The sequence below is a fragment of the Schistocerca nitens genome, chromosome 9 (genome assembly GCF_023898315.1).
Source record: "Schistocerca nitens isolate TAMUIC-IGC-003100 chromosome 9, iqSchNite1.1, whole genome shotgun sequence".
Taxonomy (NCBI): Eukaryota; Metazoa; Arthropoda; class Insecta; order Orthoptera; family Acrididae; genus Schistocerca; species Schistocerca nitens.
The window spans coordinates 24,510,048-24,534,291 of NC_064622.1; the positions used below are offsets into that span (position 1 = coordinate 24,510,048).

Sequence of the window (24,244 nt, forward strand, 5' to 3'; positions counted from 1 at the left end):
ATATGCATACAGTTATCATAAGAAGCAGTCCCATAAGTCTTCAAGTTGTTTGTCATTATGCTACTTTCAGAAATTCTGTGGCACTCAGTAGATCAAACAAGCAGCAGCCCATGAAAAGTAGGGAGTGGCTGAGCTGTGTCAACAGCCCAAGTTTGAGACTCACCTTGAGCCATGGGACAAAGGCATGTGACCTCCTCCTTCCAGTTGGAAAGTTAAATACAATAGAATAATATAATTTATGGGTGATTAATTTGTAAAGTCATATAATGGAAGACTTCTGGAACTGAGCACAAATCATTTTCATGCTGTTTTGATGCTAAAACCTTTATATCTTCAAATATATTTACATAACTTTTCCTCTTCAGCCAGTATTGTTTAGAGCATTATTTTCTCTGATCGTAATTATTATTAGGAAAGGTCAATGCTACGGAGGTACTGATTCATTAAAAAGCACAAATCATCTACGGTATCTGGTTCTTTGTAACATAAACTCTTAAGTGAAAACAATTCCATTCAGACACACAAAACATTTAGGTGATAAAGATTGAAAGCTACATCACTGGCATCAACAGCAGCAGTGGTGGCCATTTGACATCCACTGCTAGATAAAGGACTTCTTTACACTTTTATATGCCCTTCAATCTTCAGCATTACCCAGTAATGTTGCTCCTACATGACGTAATCCACTCACCTTCCATCAGGTCATTGTCTTGGACTTTTTCTTATCTGTTGGAATCCAGTAAAGAATTTACTTGCTCCACCTACCATCCATTTCTTGGTTACAGGTTGCACCTATCTTCATTCAGTTCATTACAATCACAATTATATCTTTCAGTCAATCTTTTCCCCGATCTACTTTTTTGCTTTCCTGCTAACCTAATAACTCATAACATGCGTCCCCTGCAATGCTCCCTGATCATCTCTTAGTATTTGAACAGTTTTTACATTATACGACCATTTCTCACTGTCATAAATCAAAACTGATAATATGTACTGATTGTGCACTTTCCTTTATAGACACATCAGATCCATTCAGTTTGCCAAAAGCACAATGAGCCATTTTTAACTTTTGTGAAACAAATACTAACAAAGAGATAGAGGGGCTGACCAGTACTTACCTCAGCTCAGTACAGCCGATAGATACACAAAACAGATCAGAAAATTTACGTGTCTTAGCTTTCGGGACTTTGTTCCTTCGTCAGGGAGGAGAGAGGGGAAAAAATGGGAAGAAGGGAAAGTGGATTCAGTAACTCACAACCCAGGTTATGAAGCAACAGGGGAAATGTAAACAGGGAGGGTCTATATGACATGGGACAACCAGGAGATCTGGGAAAAAATCTGGGAATTTTTTCACCTGGGAGAAAACTGGGAAAAACCCGGGAATTCTTTAGAATTCCAGGAATTTTTCATTGTTTTAATTTTCAGTTAAATTTTTGTAATTTTTACTGGAAAGAATCAATACTCTAACAAAGGATATTACTGTAGAATAATACTGCAGCAATAAAACATGAATGAGAGAGGGAGAGGGAAGGAGGGGGGGGAGAGGGGGGGGGGATAAAACTTAAGTTGCAAAAAAATGCGCTACGTACAACAACAAAACACAGTGTTCATACAAGTGTCTGCCAACAGCAAAATGTGTCAAAGGCTTTAGGAATGCTTCATAACAACAAACTGCCTCTGATGAACATGATGTCACAACTGTTTATATTAGATTCGTTTGAGCAGTTGCGAGCGAGATAAAGAAGCCAGCAGCCGGATGCTACCCGGAAACATTTTGCTGGCACGCCAAAGCTGCCAGATTCACACATGTGCAACAGGCCCATATCTAGGGGGTGCAGAGAAAACCAGGGTATCTGCCTCGGGTGGCAATTTCAGGGGGAGGGTGCCAAATTCATATTCTTGAGGAAAAAAAACCTTGTTTCACAAATCAGCCTAGAATCCAGTGCACATCGGCCTATCAATTATTCATATGATTTTGAAATGCATCCCTGTTGGCTTTTGAACATTTTTGAACACATTCTAAGTTGATTCTGAATGAATCATAAGTTGATTTTTGAATATGTGCATAGCATACATGATGATTCTCCCAGGGTAATCCCCATCACATCTAGAAATAAACTTTCCTGCAGACAGAATGGAATGGGGCTATACAAACTGAGCAGAATAAAGCCGAACAGGTGAATGCCAGTCACTGTTTATGTGGTCGACTGGGTTTGCGAATGATCAGCATTGTTATAATTACTAGTGAAATCCATAGATTCAGACTACCAGAGTGGAAATAAATGACCAACTGGAATAAAAGATTAGGAAGATTATGTATTATCTTCTCGGTGTATCCAAGAAAATAAAATTTTGACAGAAAATGTTTGGCCAGACTGCTACACTAGTAAGGGCAAGTTGTACAGTCCCCAGGTAGCAGCTGCTTAAGTTCTATACTGGGAGTAGTGCAGAAAATGCATTGTACGAACTCGTAATAATGCCTAAACAGAGAATGAACGTGGGGTAACTAAACCCGTGATTGTGGCAGGGTTAGTGAAGTTAACTGGAGAATAAGTTTTGACACTGTCAGGAATAGTTACAGAGTTAGTGATGAAAAGATTGTTTGTTAGAACAAGGAAGGAGAAGAAATGGGGACATTATATTCTGTCATGTTATAAAAATGACCATTTGTGCCAAAACAGCCTCGTTTCTTTGGTGTGTGTTACAATTGCTGCAATACTAGACAGGTCTACTTCATTTTATCTAACAGACAGTGACAAAATACACATAATCAGATCGAGAAACCACACCATTCTTGGGTACCATTGATATTAACAGCTTTTTCAGTATTAGACAGCGACTTTTTTTTTTTTTTTTTTTTTTTGTAGCAAAACATTTAATGAACTTTGATGAGGTAATAGATTCTTACCCAGAAAGGAAAGCATGCCATGTAAACCTGTAGCAAGATTAGACAGATAGAACTGTTAGGACTTAAGGATTGAAGAAATGTGTACTGTTCTGCTTTTTTTTCTCTCCTTTTTTTAATATTAGAAAAAAAGAGAGGGCAGGGTGCCAAACTAACCGACTGGGAGCAGGAGAGGCACTACAGGACATTTTAATTTCCATTGTCCTGAATATAGTTTGATGGAATCCATTACAAAATATTACACTTTGAATTCCATAGAGTGGAATACAGTGATGTGTGATAGAAGAATACTGTGTGAAGAGGTGTGGCACTTAAGACCAAATAACATGCCTTACATTTCCTCGAACACATATGTTTTCTGTATCAGACTCTTCAAAAAGATTTGTGCTGCAAAATGAAAATATTTTTGAAAAGTCTTTTTTTTCCCCTACCTCAAATGCTTGAGGGAGGAGAGGGGGGAGGGGGGGCGTCACTATCTAGTATTGCCCCAGTTTGGAAATATCGTAGATCTGGGGCTGATGCACAGAGCAGTCTGAGTTGTAGTGGGGAGGTGGGTAGTCTCCACATGACCTGTGTCTGTGTTTAGTGATTTTGCTGTTTCATCTTTATTTATTGGTCTCGTGTCGAATGAAAACAAAACAGATTTCAGTGGCTGGGAGCTATCAGGTGAATTAAAATACATTCACATAATTATGGAAGGCTAAAATATGCTATTAGTTTCAGATTATATTTTATTTCCACCTTTCTGACAGTCAAGCATTAATCACCTTGCAGAACAATGAAGCTATTTTTGTCAGTTTGCTAAAGAAATTTGGCTTTTATTATTCTTTTTCAATCAGTCACTTTATCTGAAACGAAGTGTTTAATTCCACACTACTGGCTAGTTTTAACTGTCTGCTACATTTCAAGTGCATGTTTTCATCGTCTAGCATGTGTGGCATTATGCCATAATAGAGAACTGAACATGAGATAATACAGTACAGGTATTCCAAGAAAATTTACATCCAGATCTGGACATACGTATGTGCACATTAAGCCAAATTATGCGTTTTAGTATGGTTTGCAAAATTTCGATGCTCTTGGAGTATTCTCTGTCTTGTGTCTTTTAGGACATAATGTAACATCTGTTAATGTTTAACATACATGAACATGTGGGCTTCCTGCGTCATCATAGCTGCGCAAGTGCGATGAAGCCTGTTATCTGGCACTCTCTGGCAACTGCTGAAATGAACCTATTTCTAACAGGTCGCAGGAAAATATTGCCAATGGATGTTTTAAATGCGTTACTTTCAAAGTAAATTTCCTTTTATGCAAGATGAACTATGTGCGAGAATGTACCGTGAATTTCTTAAACCACAGAGGGTTTGATTCTCATTTAAAAATCAACTCTTTGAGGGTGACCATTTAGAAGAATTTCGAGCCCATATGATCAGACATTTATGTTGTTGTTAAAAAATTTTACTGGCACATTTGTGTGATGTATCTTAAAGTGTAACATGTGCAAAAAAGACCAACATTATACGTGAAAGCTTAGCTTCTCTTGCAGCTTATTAATCTTAGAGACCACTGTTATATGTGAAAGCTTTTCTTGTGTTCATGCTACTTAACAGTGATGTTGCTATTGGCTGACTATATCACGTGTCCTATGCTCTGAATATCCATTGTGATCAGCTGGTGAGATCACGTCACATGAGGCATGACTGGCTAACAAAGCACATCACAATATCGATTTCAATGCTACGGAAAGTAACATATGGTGTTTGGTGAAATACTTTCGCAATACAAAAATATGCTGTGTGCATGTTGCTGCACATCAAACATCTTTCCAAAATGTGTTTTCTTCCCTGAGTTTCGTTTTCTTAAGTGCCAGTGTATAAAACCATAACCATTCAAAGGATTGTCAAGTTTTACAGTTCTGAGGAAAAAGTGTAATTTCACCCGGGAGAAAATGTATTTTTAACTGAGAAATCTGGGAAAAATCCAGGGATTTTTTTTCCTGGTCTGCATATGCACTCTGCCCTTAGCACATTGCCCACAAGATGTTCAAAACATTGCTTGTCAACGCTGTCCTACTCTTTCAGTGGGAGTCCACCTGAGATCATCCAGTATGTGAAGAGTATCTTGTGATAATGAACTGTAGGTTTCATGTCAGCAGATATGACAGGACATTCTGTTTGTTTGATTTCTGCTTCCTATAGAGTCATATTCACTAAGAAGTGCAGTGCGTTCATAATTTTCTAGCTAGATGGACCCATTGCCAAAATGACTGCAAGGGTGGAAGATGGCTAACACACCTCCCTGCTGGCATAGGTGCCTGGCTGCTTCCACAATCTTCTACAATGGTTATCAGGTGTTAGACAAATCCTGCAATGATCAGTGAGAGGACCCCAATATCATTTTTTCAGCATGTGTAACTTTCTGGAAACGGATACAGTGCATAAACTGCATTGCTTCCCGCCTTTGGTGGGAATTTTTGCACTTTTTAGCAGAAAACAGGCAGCTGGGGTCCATGTGTGTTTCACTGTGTAGTGCAATGAGGTTATTCTGTGGAGTGATTCATATCCAGTAACATCCGCTGACTCCAAAGGAAGCACGCTTAAATGTGTAGATGACTAAAGACATAGAAAAGTCATATGGTATGCCACTTTTAAAGAATATTTGAATGAAAATGTGAGATTTGCTGCCCTGAGCATCAAGTATTAAATACAAAGCCTCTGGTCATGTTACTGTAAAGAATAAGGTACCATAAGTTTCATGGCAGGAAAACAGAGAAGACTAAGCCAGAAATTTATGCTGTTTATGAAAACTGTATTAATATTCATGCTATGGCAACTTAATGGCACAACAACTGAGGAACCTGACATCTGAACAAAAGAAATAATGGTGTGTGTGTAGCTCCTCAACAAACTACTAGAAATAGAAATGTAGGACACTGATGATGCAAAAAATATAAAATTGGAAAACATAACCTCTGTTCTAATGGATTTTGGTATCTATGACATTCCCAAACTTGTCGAGTTCAAGGCTGTTAATCTGTGATAATCTTTCTGTAGTAACACAATTCACGTTACCGTCGCACTTCACATAGTGTAGACTGGGAACCGTCTGATAGGCATGCCCGATGTGAACTGACTGGGCACGGCCCGTGCTGCCTGGGTTGTTGTTTCACCGGCAGAGGTCGCGGCCGAATTCTCGCTTGCCCTCTGGTGGACGGGACTTTACTTGCGGCAACTACTGTCCGTGATGTGCCGTGCCGATGTGCGCCTCCCGCAATCTTTCTGGTGGCTACTGCACTTTCATTATTTAAGTTGTGTAAATAACTTTTTTATAAAATAAAATACAAATGATGCCCTGAAAGTTAATTAACCTTCACATAGTAACCAAGAATATCCCTTAAATATTTCTCTGTTTCAGGAGTAATCACTGAAATCCTTTGTCTGGAAATGTGAAATAACAAACTGGTTTAAGTCACCAGTTACTAGCTAGTGAAATGTTATTGCCAGCTGTGTCACATCTGTTTCCCAAGCACAACATCTAAAATCTCACTGTGACCTCCTTCTGAAATTTGCAAACAAGATATTATTGTCACTTCATATTCTCATATGTCTGTTACTTAGATACTTCTTTAACTACAGTCACTTTTGCATTTTCTTTTTCTGCCACTGCTTCACCACAATAAATGCAGCATGAGCTCCCAAGCAAAGAAGGGGACTCATGGCAGACTGTTTGCACAATCAGGCAATGTGTGGATATGACAAGGCCCATGCATACAAATGTTCTTTGCACAAATTTTTGTGCATTATCTTTTATTTCCATTCATCTGTGATTGTTCGTGAGGAAAGAGGCATTGGGTGGACATATCTTACATAAGCCAATTCAGCATCTGACTTCTCTTACCATCCTTCTGGTTGTGAAGTGACATATGTACTTGGTCTAAGCTTTAAGTGACCTGCAAGTTACATTGACAGACTGAGCAGTGTAAACAAGCTACATAGACACATTCATACTTGATGACACAGCGTGCTCTATACAAGTGCACTGAGAATTCAGGTTTACTTTCACCTCCATTACACACAATTATGGCCATATGGAGCAAGTTTATGAGATTGAAATAATATTGAGAAAGAGTTTTCTGATTTTTATATCTATCTAATCATAGGAAATCACTACATACAGCTGCCTGTGTAATGGAAGTAACAGTAAGCTTGCATTCTTAGCTCATTTTAGTAATGTGTGTTTTTGCTAGTATTATCTGGTAACTACAGTTACCACATTTACAGTTTATTATTTACAATAGAATCTGTATTCTCAAATTTCTTTGTTAGGTGCTATACTTTAAACAGAAACTCGAAGTAGTTAATATTTTGATGTGTGTGAACAGTAAAATCATAGTAGGGTACTATGAAGTATGATGTTCCCAAAGGCTCAATCCTTGTACCACTGATCTTCTTAGTGAGCATTAGTGACCTACCAGCATTAATAAATAACAAGGAAAATATAGTAATGCAAGACCTGAGTTTCTCCCAGTGTACACAATGTTCAAAAAACTTACGGGAATGCAGTTGAGTGACGTCATCAAGTGCCGATGTTTCAACAGGAGCACACCCTGCCATTTTCAAGTCATAATGGTAGAAAAAAAGCACTGTACAAGATAATTTAAAACCTCAGTTTTCAGAGAACTCTAGAATGATAACACTCTCACACACTGTAAACACTAGCACCATCACAAACCAAAGATGACCAACCAGAAGTTATTGAAAGTGAAATTAATAATCAATGGGTGAGGTAGCATTAACTCTGCCCCTCTGTTTTTTTGACAAGGAAGAAAGCAGGATTCCATGCATAATTTAAATAAAGCCACCATCTCTATTTATAAGGTTACTTGTTAATTTAATTGCAACAGATTCCTTAATAACATTATCCCAGTAGCTGCAAGTGCATGCCAGAATCTCTGTGTTGTTATATTCCATAGGATAACTAGTGCCAAGACAGTGTTCTGCAATGGTGGATTTGCTTCACTGTTGTTAAGTGTATGTGATGCTTATGCTCAGTGTGCCTGTCTTTCACAGTGCAATAAATGACATGCTGCAACTGCAAGGAATATTGTAGACAACCAGCTTATGCAAACAAAGATCATTCTTTACGGAAACTAAAAGGACCCTGATCTTAAATGGTGGACAGAAAAGACACTTCACATCATATTTCCACAAAATACAACCACTCCTATTCAAAATGCTCCCTGCATAAGACAGAAAGGCCTTAGATTTTGATACCACCTCAGTATTCATCACTCCCCTAGCGCACTGTTAGTCGATAAAGCAACACACATTGATATGTCTTTCATTGTAACTGTTCTGATGAAAGGTGACTTTGAGATGGGCTAACTCAGCTGACAAACCTAACTCAGCTGACAAACTCCTTGGGTCAGAGATGACAAGAACCTTGTGAACCAAGGTCAAGGTACAAAGAACCCCTTCACATTGAGCTGGATAGTGACACACATCATACTGCAGGTACAAGTTAGTGTGAGTAGGCTTCCCTTATTTGGCATGTCCCAATGTACCATAAGCCTTCCTTCTGATCAACAGATCAAGGAAGGCAAGACAGTCACCCTTTTCTACTTCCACCATGAAACAAATATTCAGGTGTATTGAATTAAGGTTGTTCAGACTCTCACTGCCATGAGGCCTAATGGTTGTCATCACTTTCTTGATGTGTTGGTCAGGAGGAAGGTTTATGGTACCTTGGGACATGCCATATAAGGGAAGCCTACTAACACTAACTTGTATCTGCAGGATGATGTGCGTCACTATCCAGCTCAATGTGAAGGGGTTCTTTGTACCTTGGTTAGATTAGATTAGATTAGATTAATACTAGTTCCATGGATCATGAATACGATATTTCGTAATGATGTGGAACGAGTCGAATTTTCCAATACATGACATAATTCGGTTAATTTAACAACATACTTAAGTTAATATAACAACTTTTTTTTGTGTGTTTTTTCTTTTTCTTTATTTTTATTTTTTTATTTTTTTAATATTTTTGTTTTTTTTTTTGTTTCTTTTTTTTCTTAATTTATATCTAAAAATTCCTCTATGGAGTAGAAGGAGTTGTCATTCAGAAATTCTTTTAATTTCTTCTTAAATACTTGTTGGTTATCTGTCAGACTTTTGATACTATTTGGTAAGTGACCAAAGACTTTAGTGCCAATATAATTCACCCCTTTCTGTGCCAAAGTTAGATTTAATCTTGAATAGTGAAGATCATCCTTTCTCCTAGTATTGTAGTTATGCACACTGCTATTACTTTTGAATTGGGTTTGGTTGTTAATAACAAATTTCATAAGAGAGTATATATACTGAGAAGCTACTGTGAATATCCCTAGATCCTTAAATAAATGTCTGCAGGATGATCTTGGGTGGACTCCAGCTATTATTCTGATTACACGCTTTTGTGCAATAAATACTTTATTCCTCAGTGATGAATTACCCCAAAATATGATGCCATATGAAAGCAATGAGTGAAAATAGGCGTAGTAAGCTAATTTACTAAGATGTTTATCACCAAAATTTGCAATGACCCTTATTGCATAAGTAGCTGAACTCAAACGTTTCAGCAGATCATCAATGTGTTTCTTCCAATTTAATCTCTCATCAATGGACACACCTAAAAATTTGGAATATTCTACCTTAGCTATATGATTCTGATTAAGGTCTATATTTATTAATGGCCTCATACCATTCACTGTACGGAACTGTATGTACTGTGTCTTATCAAAATTCAGTGAGAGTCCGTTTACAAGGAACCACTTAGTAATTTTCTGAAAGACAGTATTGACAATTTCATCAGTTAATTCTTGTTTGTCAGGTGTGATTACTATACTTGTATTATCAGCAAAGAGAACTAACTTTGCCTCTTCATGAATATAGAATGGCAAGTCATTAATATATAATAAGAACAACAAAGGACCCAAGACTGACCCTTGTGGAACCCCATTCTTGATAGTTCCCCAGTTTGAGGAATGTGCTGATCTTTGCATGTTATGAGAACTACTTATTTCAACTTTCTGCACTCTTCCAGTTAGGTACGAATTAAAGGCTCTAGTCATCTCTGACCCAAGGAGTTTTTCAGCTGAGTTAGCCCATGTCAAAGTCACCTTTCATCAGAACAGTTATAGTGGAAGACAGATCAGTGCGCGTTACTCTATCGACCAATTGTGTGCTGGGGGAGCGATAATGATATTGAGGTGGTACCAAAGTCTAAGGCCTTTCTGTCTTATGCAGGGAGCATTTTGAACAGGATTGGTCATATTTTATGGAAATACAATGTGAAGTGTGTTTTTCAACCACCATCTAAAATTGGGAGGGTTTTTTAAGTTTCCATTAAGGCTGATTTTGGTTTGTGTAAAATAGATGTCTGCCATATTACTTGCAGTTGTGGCATGTCGTACATTGTCCAGACTTCGAGGACTGTGGAAGACAGTTGTAGTGAGCATAAGCGTTAGCCAAGCAAATCTGCCTTTGTACAACATTGTCTTGGCATTAGTCATCATATGGTGGATAACAACACAGAAATTCTGGCACAGGCTTCCAGCTAAAGAGATGGTGTTATTAAGGAAGCTGTTGAAATTAAATTAGCAAGTGACCTTACAAATAGAGGTGGTGGTTTTTATTTAAATAATGCATGTGATCCTGCGCTCTCCCTTGTCATAAAATGGAGGGACATGGTTAATGGTACCTAACCTGTTGTTTATTAGTTTCACTTTCAATACCTTCTGACATTGGTCATCTTTGGTTTGTGATGGTGCTAGCATTTGCAGTGTTGGTGAGTGTTATCTTTCCAGATTCTCTGAAAACAAAGGTTTTAAATTCTTTTGCACAGTGCTTACTTATTGCAGTTATGACTTGAAAATGGCAGGGTGTGCTCCTGTCAAAATATCGGCAGTTGTTGACAATGTCACCCAATGGGATTTCCGTACGTGTTTTGAAGAAGCACAGTAATATTTGCTGATGACACAGGTATCATGATCAAGTGTGTGAAATCTTAAATGCAGATTACATCTGAAACAATAACTTCACAAGTACAGAAATCGTTCTTAGAAAATAATCTACCATGAAACTTCTCAGTCAGCAAATAACAAACAACAAGCTCTTGAAATAGATGTTAATGATCAGAAAATAAATGAAAGTTCACATTTAAGATTTCTGGGGATATAAATGAATTATAAATTAAGATGGAATCAACATAATGATTACCTGCTGAGAAATTAAGCTCAGCATGCTTTGCAATAACAGCTATTTTATCCTTTGTTGACATGGAGATAATAACATTGTCATATTTTGCATATTTCCACTATATGCTCTCATGTGATATAATATTCTGGGGAAATGCCCAAAAATGAAAAAAGTTTTTAAACCACAAAAATGTGCTGTGAGGTTGAACTATTATGTTACAAGATGGACATCTTGTAGGTATGTACGTATCTATTAAAGACCCTTGGGATATTGACACTCAAGAGTCAGTACTTGTACTCACTTAATGTTAGTTATAATCAACAACTTTCCCAGAATAACTGTAATATTCCCATTCATGACACAAGGCAGAAGCAAAACCTTCACAAAGACTCACTAACTCACTAACTCGCAGTACAGAAAAATTAGTTTTCTTCTTCTTTTTTTCATCCTGCATGTAAAAAGAAGACAAAATTTGTTAAGTGTAAGTAAGAAAATCATACAATGGAAATGGAAAGTCCAGGATGGAATGTAACAATACGAGAGAAGGAAAGTTGCTACTCACCATATAATGGAGATGCTGAGCCGTGATAGGCACAGTAAAAAGATTAATTATTCTCTACTTTGACCTTTGTGACTTCTCGCCAATTTTAGTGAATTTTTTTCTTCCACTATCATCATATTCCTCAGATTTCATCTCTTTTTTCCCCAGTGCATCCATTTCATGCTTTTCACATGTATTTGGGTGTATTTTTGCGTAATTTTTTGGACGTAATTCTACTTTCTTACCTATTTTTTCGCATTTTTGCACTAACATGGATCGTTGCTCCTTCCATCTGCGTCAATACAGAATAGTTTCCTTATCCCTAGCCAGATCCCAGTCCCACATACTGTTCCTGCATTGTTTCTTGGCTCATGAAATCCCCCATAATGGCCTTACCATCAAATTACCCATCTCTGGTTGCCACCCCTCCTTCCACAATGACCTCCACCTGTTCAGATTCTGCCCATCCTTAGCCCTCACCAACATAGTCCACAAAACCATATCAACCAAGCCCAATCCTCCTTGCAGTACCTTCTCTCCATCCACAAAATTCTCCTGCTATGTAATCCCAAATGCCTGGAACCCATAACACACATTGAAACTCTTGCCCTGCAGGAACTTGAGCAACATGCACAACGCCACCTCAAAAAGCTCTCCATCCTGCTCACTTCCTACTCCCGCCTCGGAGTGCCACTGTCTACCACTTCTACAACAACCTCCAAACTTCCCCCACGCCCCCTCATAGCTGACAAACCTTGTCTCGCAGACCTACTACACTTACCCCAACCTCCGAAACTCCCTCCCACCACCACACAGAACTCAAAACCTAGACAGACCCGCAACATAGTCATGAACCTTTCCTCGAGAAGCCTTAGTCCCACAGAAATATCAGTCCTTTCCAAAGGCCTCAACTTTTGCCCCACTCCCAAATTCAACCATGCAGGACTAGTTAACGACCTTCTCTCCTTCTCCCAGTCCCTACAGTGGAAACACTTTTTTGCCACCAACCCGACCAATCAGACTCAACCAAAGACCAACATTGAACCTTGCCTAACTCAGTTCACTCCTCCATCCTACCGTGATCCACCCCCACTGCCTCTAAACCACCCCCTATTAACTTTCCAGAATTTCTTATCCTGGAACCTTGCCTCACCATCATTCCCCAAATCCCTCAACATGCATACTAACCTTACATCTGCAGAAAGAACTGCAGTCCACCATCTAAAAACTAATCCAGATCTTATAATCCTACCTGCAGACAAAGATTCCACCACCGTAGTTTTGAACCGCAAGGATTACGTGGCAGAAGGACTCCATCAGCTGTCAGATACTTCCACCTACAAACCATGCCACAGTGATTCCATTCCAGCAATCCAGCAGGATCTCCAGTCACTACTCAAATCCTTAGGCCCATCCCAGAACCTCTCCCCAGAGTCCATCTCTCTACTTATCCCTACCACTCCCCACACTCCCACCTTCTACATGCTTCCTAAAGTCCATAAACCCACCCAGGACACCCCATTGTGGCTGGTTACTGTGCCCCCAATGAGAGAATCTCTGCTCTCGTTGACCAACACCTTCAACCTATTACCCGGAACCTATCCTCCTATATTAAAGATACCAACCATTTCCTTGACGGACTCTCCACAGTTCCTCTCCCTTTACCACACGGTGCCCTGCTCGTCACTATTGATGCCACTGCCCTGTACACTAACATTCCTAATGCCCACGGCCTTACTGCTATCAAACACTATCTTTCCAGACACCCTACGGATTCCAAACCAACAACCTCCTTCCTAGTCTCCATGACCAACTATATCCTCACCCACAATTACTTCTCCTTTGAAGGCATTACCTACAAACAAATCCGCAGTATGGCTATGGGCACCTGCATGGCACTATCCTATGTTAACCTACTCACCTGGTTCAGATTCATTGATGACATCTTTGCTATCTGGATTGAAGGTGAGGACACCTTATTCACATTCCTCTAGAACCTCAACAACTTCCCCCCCATTTGTTTCACCTGTTCCAATTCAACCCAACAAGCCACCTTCACGTCAGAGATGGCTACATCAGTACCTCTGTCCATATCAAACCTACTAACCACCAGCAATACCTCCACTTTGACAGCTGCCACCCGTTTCATACCAAGAAGTCCCTTCCGTACAGCCTAGCCACACGTGGTCGTCGCATCTGCAGTGACGAGCAGTCCCTCTCTAAATATACCGAGGGTCTCTCCGAAGCCTTCACTGACTGTAATTATCCTCCCATCCTTGTACAAAAACAGATCTCCCATGCCCTATCTTTCCAGTCTCCCACCACCTCTCAAAGTCCAACAGTCCGCCACAGAGGAGCATTCCTCTCATAACTCAGTACCATTCAGGACTGGAGCAACTGAATTACATTCTCCGCCAGGGTTTCGATTACCACTATCCTTCCCACCCCTCCTACTGTGGTATTCCACCGTCCACCGAACCTAGACAATATACTCATCCATTCTTACACAACCCCTGCTCCCAATCCCTTACCTCATGGCTCATATCCCTGTAGTAGACCTATATGCAAGAGCTGTCCTATACATCCTCCTACCACCACCTACTCCAGTCCGGCCATTAATATTACCTATCACATCAAAGGCAGGGCTACCTGTGAAACCAGTCATGTGATCTACAAGCTAAGCTGCAACCATTGTGCTGCATTCTATGTAGGCATGACAACCAACAAGTTGTCTGTCCGCATGAACGGCCACCGACAAACTGTGGCCAAAAAACAAGTGGACCACCCTGTAGCTGAACACGCTGCCAAACATGATACCCCTCATCTCAATGACTGCTTCGCAGCCTGTAGCATTACAAAGCCGTCATTTCACCGCCACACCCAGTCTTTTAATTTCTTTTATTTTTATTTTTATTTCTCTCCTTTCCACTACTTACCCCCCACCCCTCCCCACCTTCTCTCCTACCCTCCGTCTAAACTGCAACACTTCACTCTCCGCCACTCCCACCATACTATCCCTCCCCCTCCCCGCCCCAGCCTCCTCCTACCCCCACCCAATTGCCACTCCCATCATGCACTGGTGCTGCTGCTCGCAGTGTAGTTTCAGCTCTCTGAGACTGCAGATGTGTGTGCAAGTTGCACTTGTGTGTGTGTGTGTGTGTGTGTGTGTGTGTGTGTGTGTGTGTGTGTGTGTGTGTATGTGTGTCTACTGCTGACAAAGGCCTTAATGGGCGAAAGCTGATTGTGTGAATCTTTTTAAGTAAGAAAATGTTATTTCTCATAATTGTTAAAAATATAAATCATTCTCTCTCTCTGTTTCCATATGACAATTCCTGTTTCATGTACATGATAAAATGGATGGTAATAAATTGAATTGAATTGAATCTACAATAAGCTCCCATTGAATATAAAAATGATAGCGACAACCCTCATATATTCAAGTGGGAAAGCTGTTTTGAAATGGCCTTGAAGGAGTTTCTTATCAATAACTGTTTTTATAATATTAAGATATTTCTTTCTGAGCAGTAGGATACTTCGATTTGTACAAATAATATTTCTATATATCAGTAATCAACTTCTCCAATTTCTTTATATGTATTGTTTGTAATTGTTTGCAGAAAGTTATGAGAGGAAGCAAAAAATATGTAAACAATCCAAAACAAATCCTGTTATTTCTTGTCTATCGAGAATAAATAAGCATGCATTTTTTTTCCAGATTGGAATGAACTGTTCACAACAAAATGTTTTGCTTGTGGATTCCCCATTGAAGCTGGAGACCGCTGGGTCGAGGCATTGAACAACAATTACCACAGCCAATGCTTTAACTGCACTGTATGTACACAAAAATTTTCATTTGTTTAAGTTGAATAATACAGAAGTAAAAACAGTGCTTGTGAGAATATCAATGTTTCCAATAACATTTAACATTTAATATGAAACAATTTTACTTTAGTTAACAGAATCATCCACATGAAGTTTTAACCTTTTGACTGCTACAGATGTGCTGTGTGCCTTCCATTCAGAGTGTGGCTTTGCTGTCACTGTACTGCTTGCTTAATGCTGCTATCAAAATTTTATTTAAAATTGAAAGCAAGACAATATCTCTCTTCATTCTTGAAATATTGGTTTTTATATCCAGTGGACAGTCATGGGTAGTGTTTCCAGTTTGTTTGTATAGACCAGCCGGCTGCTATGAGACACTTATCATCCATTTCTAAGAAAAACATTTGGTGAAAAAATATGATCTTTGCATGTCTTACTGTCTGATATCTTCACTTGATAAAGAATTCATTTTCTTTTGTTATGCATAATACTTACTACACTGCATCAAATTAAGTAAACATTGCATGAAATCTTAAAGAGTTTGCAGAGATAAAAATGCTTTGCGTAGACTTTGCTCATGGTTGATTTTAGTTCATATGCCGCTGTGTATGAAATGTAGATAAGATATCAAAATTTTATTTAAAACTGAGAGCAGAATGATACCTCATTTTTTTCTTGAGATACTGATTTTTCTATCTGCAGATGGTCGTGCATGGTGCACCCAGTTCTGTGCCGATATTATGATAACAGTCATCATATATATCCGGCAGATGGTCATGCGTAATGCACCCAATTCCATCCCCATATTATCATAACAATCATCATGTTTCATAAGCTGTTCAAGATACTGGAACAACGTTTTTTTTTTTTGCAAATTATAGCATGCAAAGAGGCACATGTATTGTATGATAAATATTCGAAACTTTTTTGTTCACTGAGATACAGAAGTAATTCATCTACAGCAGTGAGTGCATCAGTGAAACAGAATGCATAAACATTTGAATAGTCCTTAAGAAAAATATAGTAGGTGTGTCTAAACACATCTTTAGAACCTGGGAGCAGCAGAGCATGAAGAGTTAACTCATCCACAGCAGTCAAAGGGTTAATGTTCTTAAACTTTTAGATTGCAAACATATTTCAAATATACTGTCAAAATATTTTTAATTTAACAATAAAGCTTAAGTGTTTACTAAATGCTACATTTGTTACTGTAATAAATGTTTTGTTGGTTCTGTATGTACCAAAAGACCAGTACCGTAAATTACATCTCCAGGTTTTTGTTGTGTTCTGTTCTGGATTATATTTGAGGTTGTGGAATGAAAATGATCCTGTTCACTAGAAGTTTAATTGAAAATACATTACCTTGAAGACAATCTCTGTAAATATTGTGAAATGAATCCCACTATGAGTCAAGACAATTTCTTTGTCACGGAGGTCTTTAGGTCACTGGCAGAACTGTTTATCATAAGCTACCCACAAATTCATTCACCTGTTGCAAAATTATGTCCACAGATCTCTTCTTTCAATGGCACAAAAAATGTTTATTTATCCTCAGGAAATATGGAAGCTGCAAGGGAAGTGTAAAGACGTAGCAGAAGTGGCATATCAGAATGGTTTGAAACAGAAAAAGCACAGAACTGCTCCGTGCCCACTTCTTTTCATCATAATTATGGATCAGATAGCAAAATCTATTAAAAAAGCATATCATGAAACAAATGCCACTGTATTTGCAGATGAATAAATGCAAAAGAAACTTGACTTTTGGAACAATATCTTCCAAAAGTTTAAACAAATCAAAACCATGGCCATCAGCTGAGTCGGAACAGATTCAAACATTTTGCTAACAGATGCATGGTCAGAATCAGCAGCATGCTTCAACTACTGCAGGAGTGTTATGCTAAAAAACAACACCAAAGAAAAGAAAATACCCAATAACTAAAAAAATGTGAATTAAATAAACCTATAGTGGAACAAATAAATACCAGGATGTGCAAATATACCAATTTATAATTGTATATTCCAGCCTCACATTACCCAAACAGTATCATTACCAACTTCAGCTTCTTAGCAAGCCATCTTCAGGTGATCATCTGATGATGATTTGCAAACAGCAGTGGTGTCATTTGCGTGGTTGGAGACTAGTACAGACAGGTATGAGGTGAAAGTCATTGACCATCTGCTTATTAGCATGTTGGTCCATCTTTAGTGTGCAATGCAGCAGTGATTCAGTGTCACACATAGTTCACATATCTTTGGCAGGTTTCCAGAGGTATGTGGCACCTGATGTCTATGCACAGACTCTGCAATTCCCATAAATCATGGGCCAGTGGTTTGTGGGCATGGAGCTGATGCTCAACAGTAGTTTTATTTGTTTACTGCTCTGTAAAACATTGCACCAGCCACAATGCAGCCCCACTGTGGATGCTGTTTTGGAACACTGAGTGAGTCAGTTGACATCCATAAGCAGTTGGAAATTTCCTTAGCTGTTGTCAAAGAAATGGAAGTTGCAGCAAATGTATGTGTTGGAACAACTGCTGAGAGTTTTGTACCAGAGATACCAAATGTACTTGAAGTACTATTCTCTCATGTGGATCCTGTCTCCTCTAAGGAAGTGTGGGATCTATCACTATGCACCCACTTGACTATGAATGGTATGTCAGTGGTAGGGCTAAGTGCCATGTACAGGAGAGGCAGGGACCAGGGAGAACTTAGAGTGCTTTATTCAACCCCAAACAAATAAGTTCGACTGAAACCAGAACTGAGCAGTGAGACTCACTTCTCCTTTTGGAAAACATGCTGCTTCCTGTGTCAAGAGGAAGCACATGTCTATTAATATCTATTAACCATCAGGATTTCAAACTTATGGGAAATAATGATACTCCTTAGCAAAATGGCACCAGGTGCTCTCAGTTTGTATGCGTGGGGCCTCATTCTCAATGTTGAAGAGACTGTTCTGACAGCCCCTGAGGGAACAGGGTCCAACCAGTTGAAAATTGTAGTGCAGATTGAAACAAATGATGCATGTCATCTGGCTCCCAGGTCATACTTGGATCATTCCAGTGACTGGAAGAGAGGGTTTAGAAGACCATTATTGCCCATTGAGTTTCAACAAATCTCAAAAGTTGCAGAATGGTCCATAGAAATTATCAGTGCCCCCTCAATTTTAGTTGAATATAAAGATAGAACCAGAGATTTCAAAGATTCTGTGTCAAGTGACTTTCACCATAGGGTTGAGAAATTTAGATGCCGGTGTGCATCAGTCTGCTAGCCAGGTAGCTAAATGAGTGTGGAGGCGCAACACAAGGCCTCATTTATATTTGGTGACTCTTCATCCTGTCTATATAACAATAGCCATAAGAGACCCAGAATTGTCAGTATAAGCTCCAAAGAAAAGCCCTCTACAGACAAGAGTATTAAAATCCTTGTTACTAACTGCCAGAACATTTCAAACAAAGTGCCAGAGTTTGAATTGCTCCCACAGGGCAGTGGAGCTCACATAACACTAGGCACAGAAAGCTGGTTAAAATTCATAATAGATGGCCATGAGATTCTTGAGGGAAATCAAAGTGTATGTGTAAAGGCTAATGGTAATAGAATGTATTGTATTTGTGGCAGTACACAAGAAACTTGCATCTAAAGTGATAGAAACTGAAACTGCATGCGAGTTTGAGAAAGAGGCAGTATGGAAGATGAGCCCAAACTTATAATCAGATCATTCTAGTGACCATTGGAACCATCTCCAGATGTAACAAAAATCTTTAGAGGAAACCTAAGTTCACTAGTACGTTAAGTTCCCCAATCATGCTGTCCTCATGGGAGGAGACTAATTATCCAACAATCAATTGGTAAAATTGCAGTTTTGTAAGTGGTGGTAGTGACAAGACATTCTGCAAAATATTGCTAAATGCTTCTATGAGAACTATGTAGAACAAATTATTCAGAAGCACACTCCTGATAGAAATATATTAGATCCAACAGCAACAAACAGACCTTACCTCTTTGAGGATGTCCATGTAAAAACTGGTATCAGTGTCCTGAGGCAGTTGTAGCAACAACAGCTACCAAAGTACAAAGGAGAACTAAACAAGTAGAAGGATTTACATGTTCAGCAAAGTAGATAAAGAGGCAGTAGTGCCATATATCAATAAGAAACTCAAAACATTTAGTACTGGAGAGAAACAATATAGAACAACTAGAGGAATAGCTGGCCATACACTTGATAGCTATGTACCTAATTAGAGCGGTTCCTGATGTATAGTCAAAATGAAGAAATTTCTAGAAATTAACAACACAGTGCAGAACTACAGATGGGGAGATGCTGAATGAAACATGTTTAACCATCAAGAGGATAATGCATAAACCCTTCAATGACTACTGTAGCAGAATATTATCATAGGACATCTCACAAAGCCCAAAGAAATGCAGGTCATATCTACAAGCTGTTACTGGTACCAAAGTTAGTGTCCATACACTTAAGGAGGAAACAGGAACTGAAATTGAGAGTAGCAAAACAAAAGCAAAAATGCTGAAATCTGTTTTCAGTAATAGTACGAGGGGGTAATAAAATGGAATAACATTGCTGTGGGCGGAACTTGTGTAGTAAGCATTTCTGCTGCGGGCGTGTGTAGTACAACTCATTTCCAGTTCAGTGCCACCTGTGTTGTCGACCTGGCTTGTTCTGTTCATAAGCAGTGATTGTTTTTGCTACCAGTGTTTTGTTCTCGTTTCATTATTTATGATGGTGAAAACAGCAGCATGAGTGGTGTGCTTGATTTAAAAATGATGACATGTCGATTGATGACAAACCTCATTTTGGACGTCATCAACTGCCTGGATCGACAAAAATATTAAAAAAATTCGTGAGTTTATACTCATAGACCATCAAAAGATGATTGCTCAACTATCAGAGATTAGTGAGTTGTCTTTGAGCTTGGTTGAACAACAGTGTTCATCAAAAAATACCTGATTTGTGGCAGACAGGAGACTTGTTCTTCCACCATGACACTCTACCTGCACACATAGCTATCACTGTTAGTTTTGGGCTAAAAATGCAATGGTTCCGCTGCCTAACTTAGCTCTGTTTGACTTTTTCTTATTTCCAAACATTAAAGGGCACTGATTTGACAACACTGAAGAAGTCAAGAAAAAAGTGAGGGAGGGGCTGTCAGCCATTTCTGAAGAGGACTACAAAAATGTTTCAAACAGTGGAAGCACCAGTGGGACAAATATATTAGTTCTAATGGAGAGGATTTTGAAGGGGATAAAGTTGTTTTGTAAACAACTTGAAAATAAATAGCTTTTAAAAAATACTTCTGGCCCTTTTTTTTTTTTTTAAGAAAAATCCAGGGATGTTGCCCCAATTTGATGCTTGCAGCACTGCAAAGAAGACCGATATAGATGTTAGTCTCAGTGGTGTTCAGAAATAGATGAATCTGTAAAACTGAACAAAGATCCAGGTCCAAACGGAATGCCTGTCAGATTACATACTCAATTTGTGGATAAGTTAGCCCCTCTTTTAACCATAATATACTGTAGATCTCTTGAACAAAAAACAGTGCCCCATAATTGAATAAAGCATAGGGTGCATCTATCTGCAAGAAGTAATTCACAAAACTAATATCCAAAATCCTTAACATCCATTTGTAGCTGAATATTAAGCACATGAAGAGCTCAAACATAATGAGGTAACCTGAAGAGAATGACCTTCATGACAACCAGCATGGAGTCCAAAAACATCAGTATTGTGAAACCCAACTTGCACTTCCCTTACATGACATCCTGAAAAACATAGATCAAGGCAACCAGGTAGATGCAGCACTGCTTGATTTTTGAAAAGCATATAAATTAATACCACAGCTATCCTCATTCAAAAGTGCGAGCAAAATTTGTATTGGAGATGTCTTGGATGAGCACAGCATGTTATCTTGAATCCATCACTAGATGTAGATGTAACTTCAGATGTGCCCCAGGGAAGTGTGTTGGGGCCTTTCCTGTTCAGACAATATTAACAGTAACCTCAGACTTTTTGCAGACAATGCTGTTATCTTAAAAGAAAAAGGAAAAAAAAGAGCTGCAGAACTGTACAGCAGAATTGTGATACATTTTCAGTGTGGTGCAAAGACTGCCAACTCGCTTTAAATGAAAAAATTTGTGTGGCACAAAATGGAAAATCCTACAACTACAGTATCAATGAGTGACAACTGGAATCAGTCAACTCATACAAGGGTGTAACAGTTGGTAGGGATATGAAATGGAATGATCACATAGGCTCAGTCATAGGTAAAGTAGATGGTAGCTTGTGTTCATTGGTAGACTATTAAGCAGACGCAATCAGTCCACAAAGGAGATTGCTTAAAAACACTCAGGTGACCCATCCTAGACCGTTGCTCATGTGTGTAGGTTCCGTACCAAATAGGACTAACATGAGATGTTGAACATATACAGAGAAGAGTCACATGGGTGTTTGTACTTTGTTTGATCCATGGAGTATTGTCATGGAGATGCTGAAGAAACAGAACTAGCAGACGCTTCAAGACAGACACAAATTATCCCAAGAAAGCATACTTAGAAAGTTTCAAGAACCAACTTTAAATGATGAATCTAGGAATACTCTACAATTACCTATGTAGGACTCCCATTTGGATGGCAGTGTCTGACTAATTACAGCATGCACAGTCCTCCTCACACCCCATACATGAATAAAGCAGAAAGAAGCTATAATAACTGGTACATAGGAAGTACTCTCTGCCATTTACTTCACAGTGGTTTGCAGAGTGTGGCTGTAGATTTAGATATAGATAAGGAGCAGGCGGTAAGCAATAATGTTCACTTGCACCACGGTTATCAAGGTGCCTCCAGTTATTATTGCAGCTCATGGGAGAATGCCCCCCTTAGCATGATACTGACCCCACCAGCCTGTGTTCATAGCATGGTACAGTACATGTTTTGAGCAGTCATTCACCTGAATTATGACATATCTAGGTGTGACTATCAATCTGGTGTAACAAGAAATGAGATTCATCCAACCGGGTGACACAGTTCCATTGATTCACACTCCAAGCTCGAAGATCCAATTCCACAGTTTGACAACAAAAGTAACAGTAATATATACAAATTGCGATCAAAAAGCAATGGGAATTTTTGTTTTTCTTCAAGTATTTTTATTTATTCATCAATATCAACTTTGTCCCCTTCAAAGTAATCCCCCTCAGATACAATACACCTGTGCCAGCACTTTTTCCAATGCACTTCTGGAACTCACTTTTTGTTATGGAGTTCAGCTCCTTCAGTGATCCTGTTTTTAGTCATCAATGCTGGCAAAACGATATCGTTTCATGGTTCTCTTCTGCCTCAGGAATAGAAATAAGTCACAGCAGGCCACGTCCAGTGAATACGGTGGTTGAGGAAACAAAATGGTTTTGTTTTTTGCCAAAATTTCACAAACAAGCAGTGAAGTGTGAGCAGGAGCATTAACGTGATGCAATTTCCACAAATGGTTATGCCACAATTTTGGTCATTTTCTTCAGATTTCTTGATGAAAATGGCACATAACTTCCAGGTAGTAAACCTTATCAACCATACAACAATATGGCAGGAACTTGTGAAACAATATCCCACTGTAACCAGAGAAAACAGTGAGAAGAACCTTCACAGGTGATCGAACTTGCCAAATTTTTTTTCATCTTGGCTCTTCAGGCAATTTCCAATGATTTGGTTCCAACATCATACCTAGAGCAAACTCAGAAAGCTCCCTGATGGTGATCTGTCAATTTTCCAGAACCATTTTCTTTACTTCTTCCATATTGTCATCAGTAATCGATGTGCTTGGGTGTTGAGGGCAGTTGTCATCTTCAACATTTTCTTGACCCTCTCTGAAACATTTATACCACTCGTAAACTATTATTTTACTCATAGCAGAGTCACCAAATGCCACAGTCAACATTTTGAATGTGGTGTTGCACTTTATTCCATTTCTGAAGCAAAATTTAATGCAAATTATTTGATTCATCTTTTTCAACAGGAAAATTTCACCAAGTGCTTGAAAACATGTATACATTTTCGACTGACAACAATAAACTAAATATTCAAGAAAGCTGAAAATGCAAAGCTACATCAGGAAAATGTGTACCAGAAAGTTTTGAAAATAGGATTATGAAGCCTGCAAAATTAAAAAATATTCCTGTCACGTTTTGATCACACTTCATATAATACTAAAAGGAAAAATAATTTACACCATCTGTCACTCGGCCATAGTGTTGCACAGAAATTAATGAGATATTTAGCCATAAAAGTTTTTTGCCACCTACCCAAAAAGAATAAAATTAATTTCAAATATCTGCTTGAATGTGGGTGTACAATCTTGTTGAAGATCACTTGCAACATTTCAAGAAAATTATATCTGGCTCTAGACATTTAAAATCTTTAAAAATACTTTTGAATTTCTTTGGATACATGATCAATAATGGAAGTAAACCTTGAAATTTTATTTTCTTGTAGTCTGGTTCCAATTCATAGCAGTTCGTAAAATGACAGTTTTTTTTATTATTTTTTTTATTTTTTATTTTTTTTTTAATTGCAATTTAAACATCAGAATTCATTAGTATCTGGAAAGAAAACAAGTGAATTCCTCATTTTATTTTCAAATTAAATAGGATCCAGTTTTACTTCTTTATTCTAAAGTTCTTCTCCAAGTGGATTAGAGGGGGAGGGAGGGGAGGGGGGGGGGAGGAAACGAAACAG

The 24,244-nt window shown here is 38.6% G+C and overlaps 1 protein-coding gene across 4 annotated transcripts in view; it reads left to right on the forward strand.

Annotated features, from left to right (window-relative positions):
• Nucleotides 1–24,244, forward strand: part of LOC126203983 (PDZ and LIM domain protein Zasp-like) — a 300,443-nt gene that overhangs the window by 271,745 nt on the left and 4,454 nt on the right. For all 4 annotated transcript variants that reach the window (XM_049938409.1, XM_049938408.1, XM_049938410.1 and 1 more), the window contains one exon: nt 15,399–15,514. In XM_049938409.1, the coding sequence (XP_049794366.1) occupies nt 15,399–15,514 (116 nt within the window). The remainder of the gene's footprint in view (nt 1–15,398; nt 15,515–24,244) is intronic.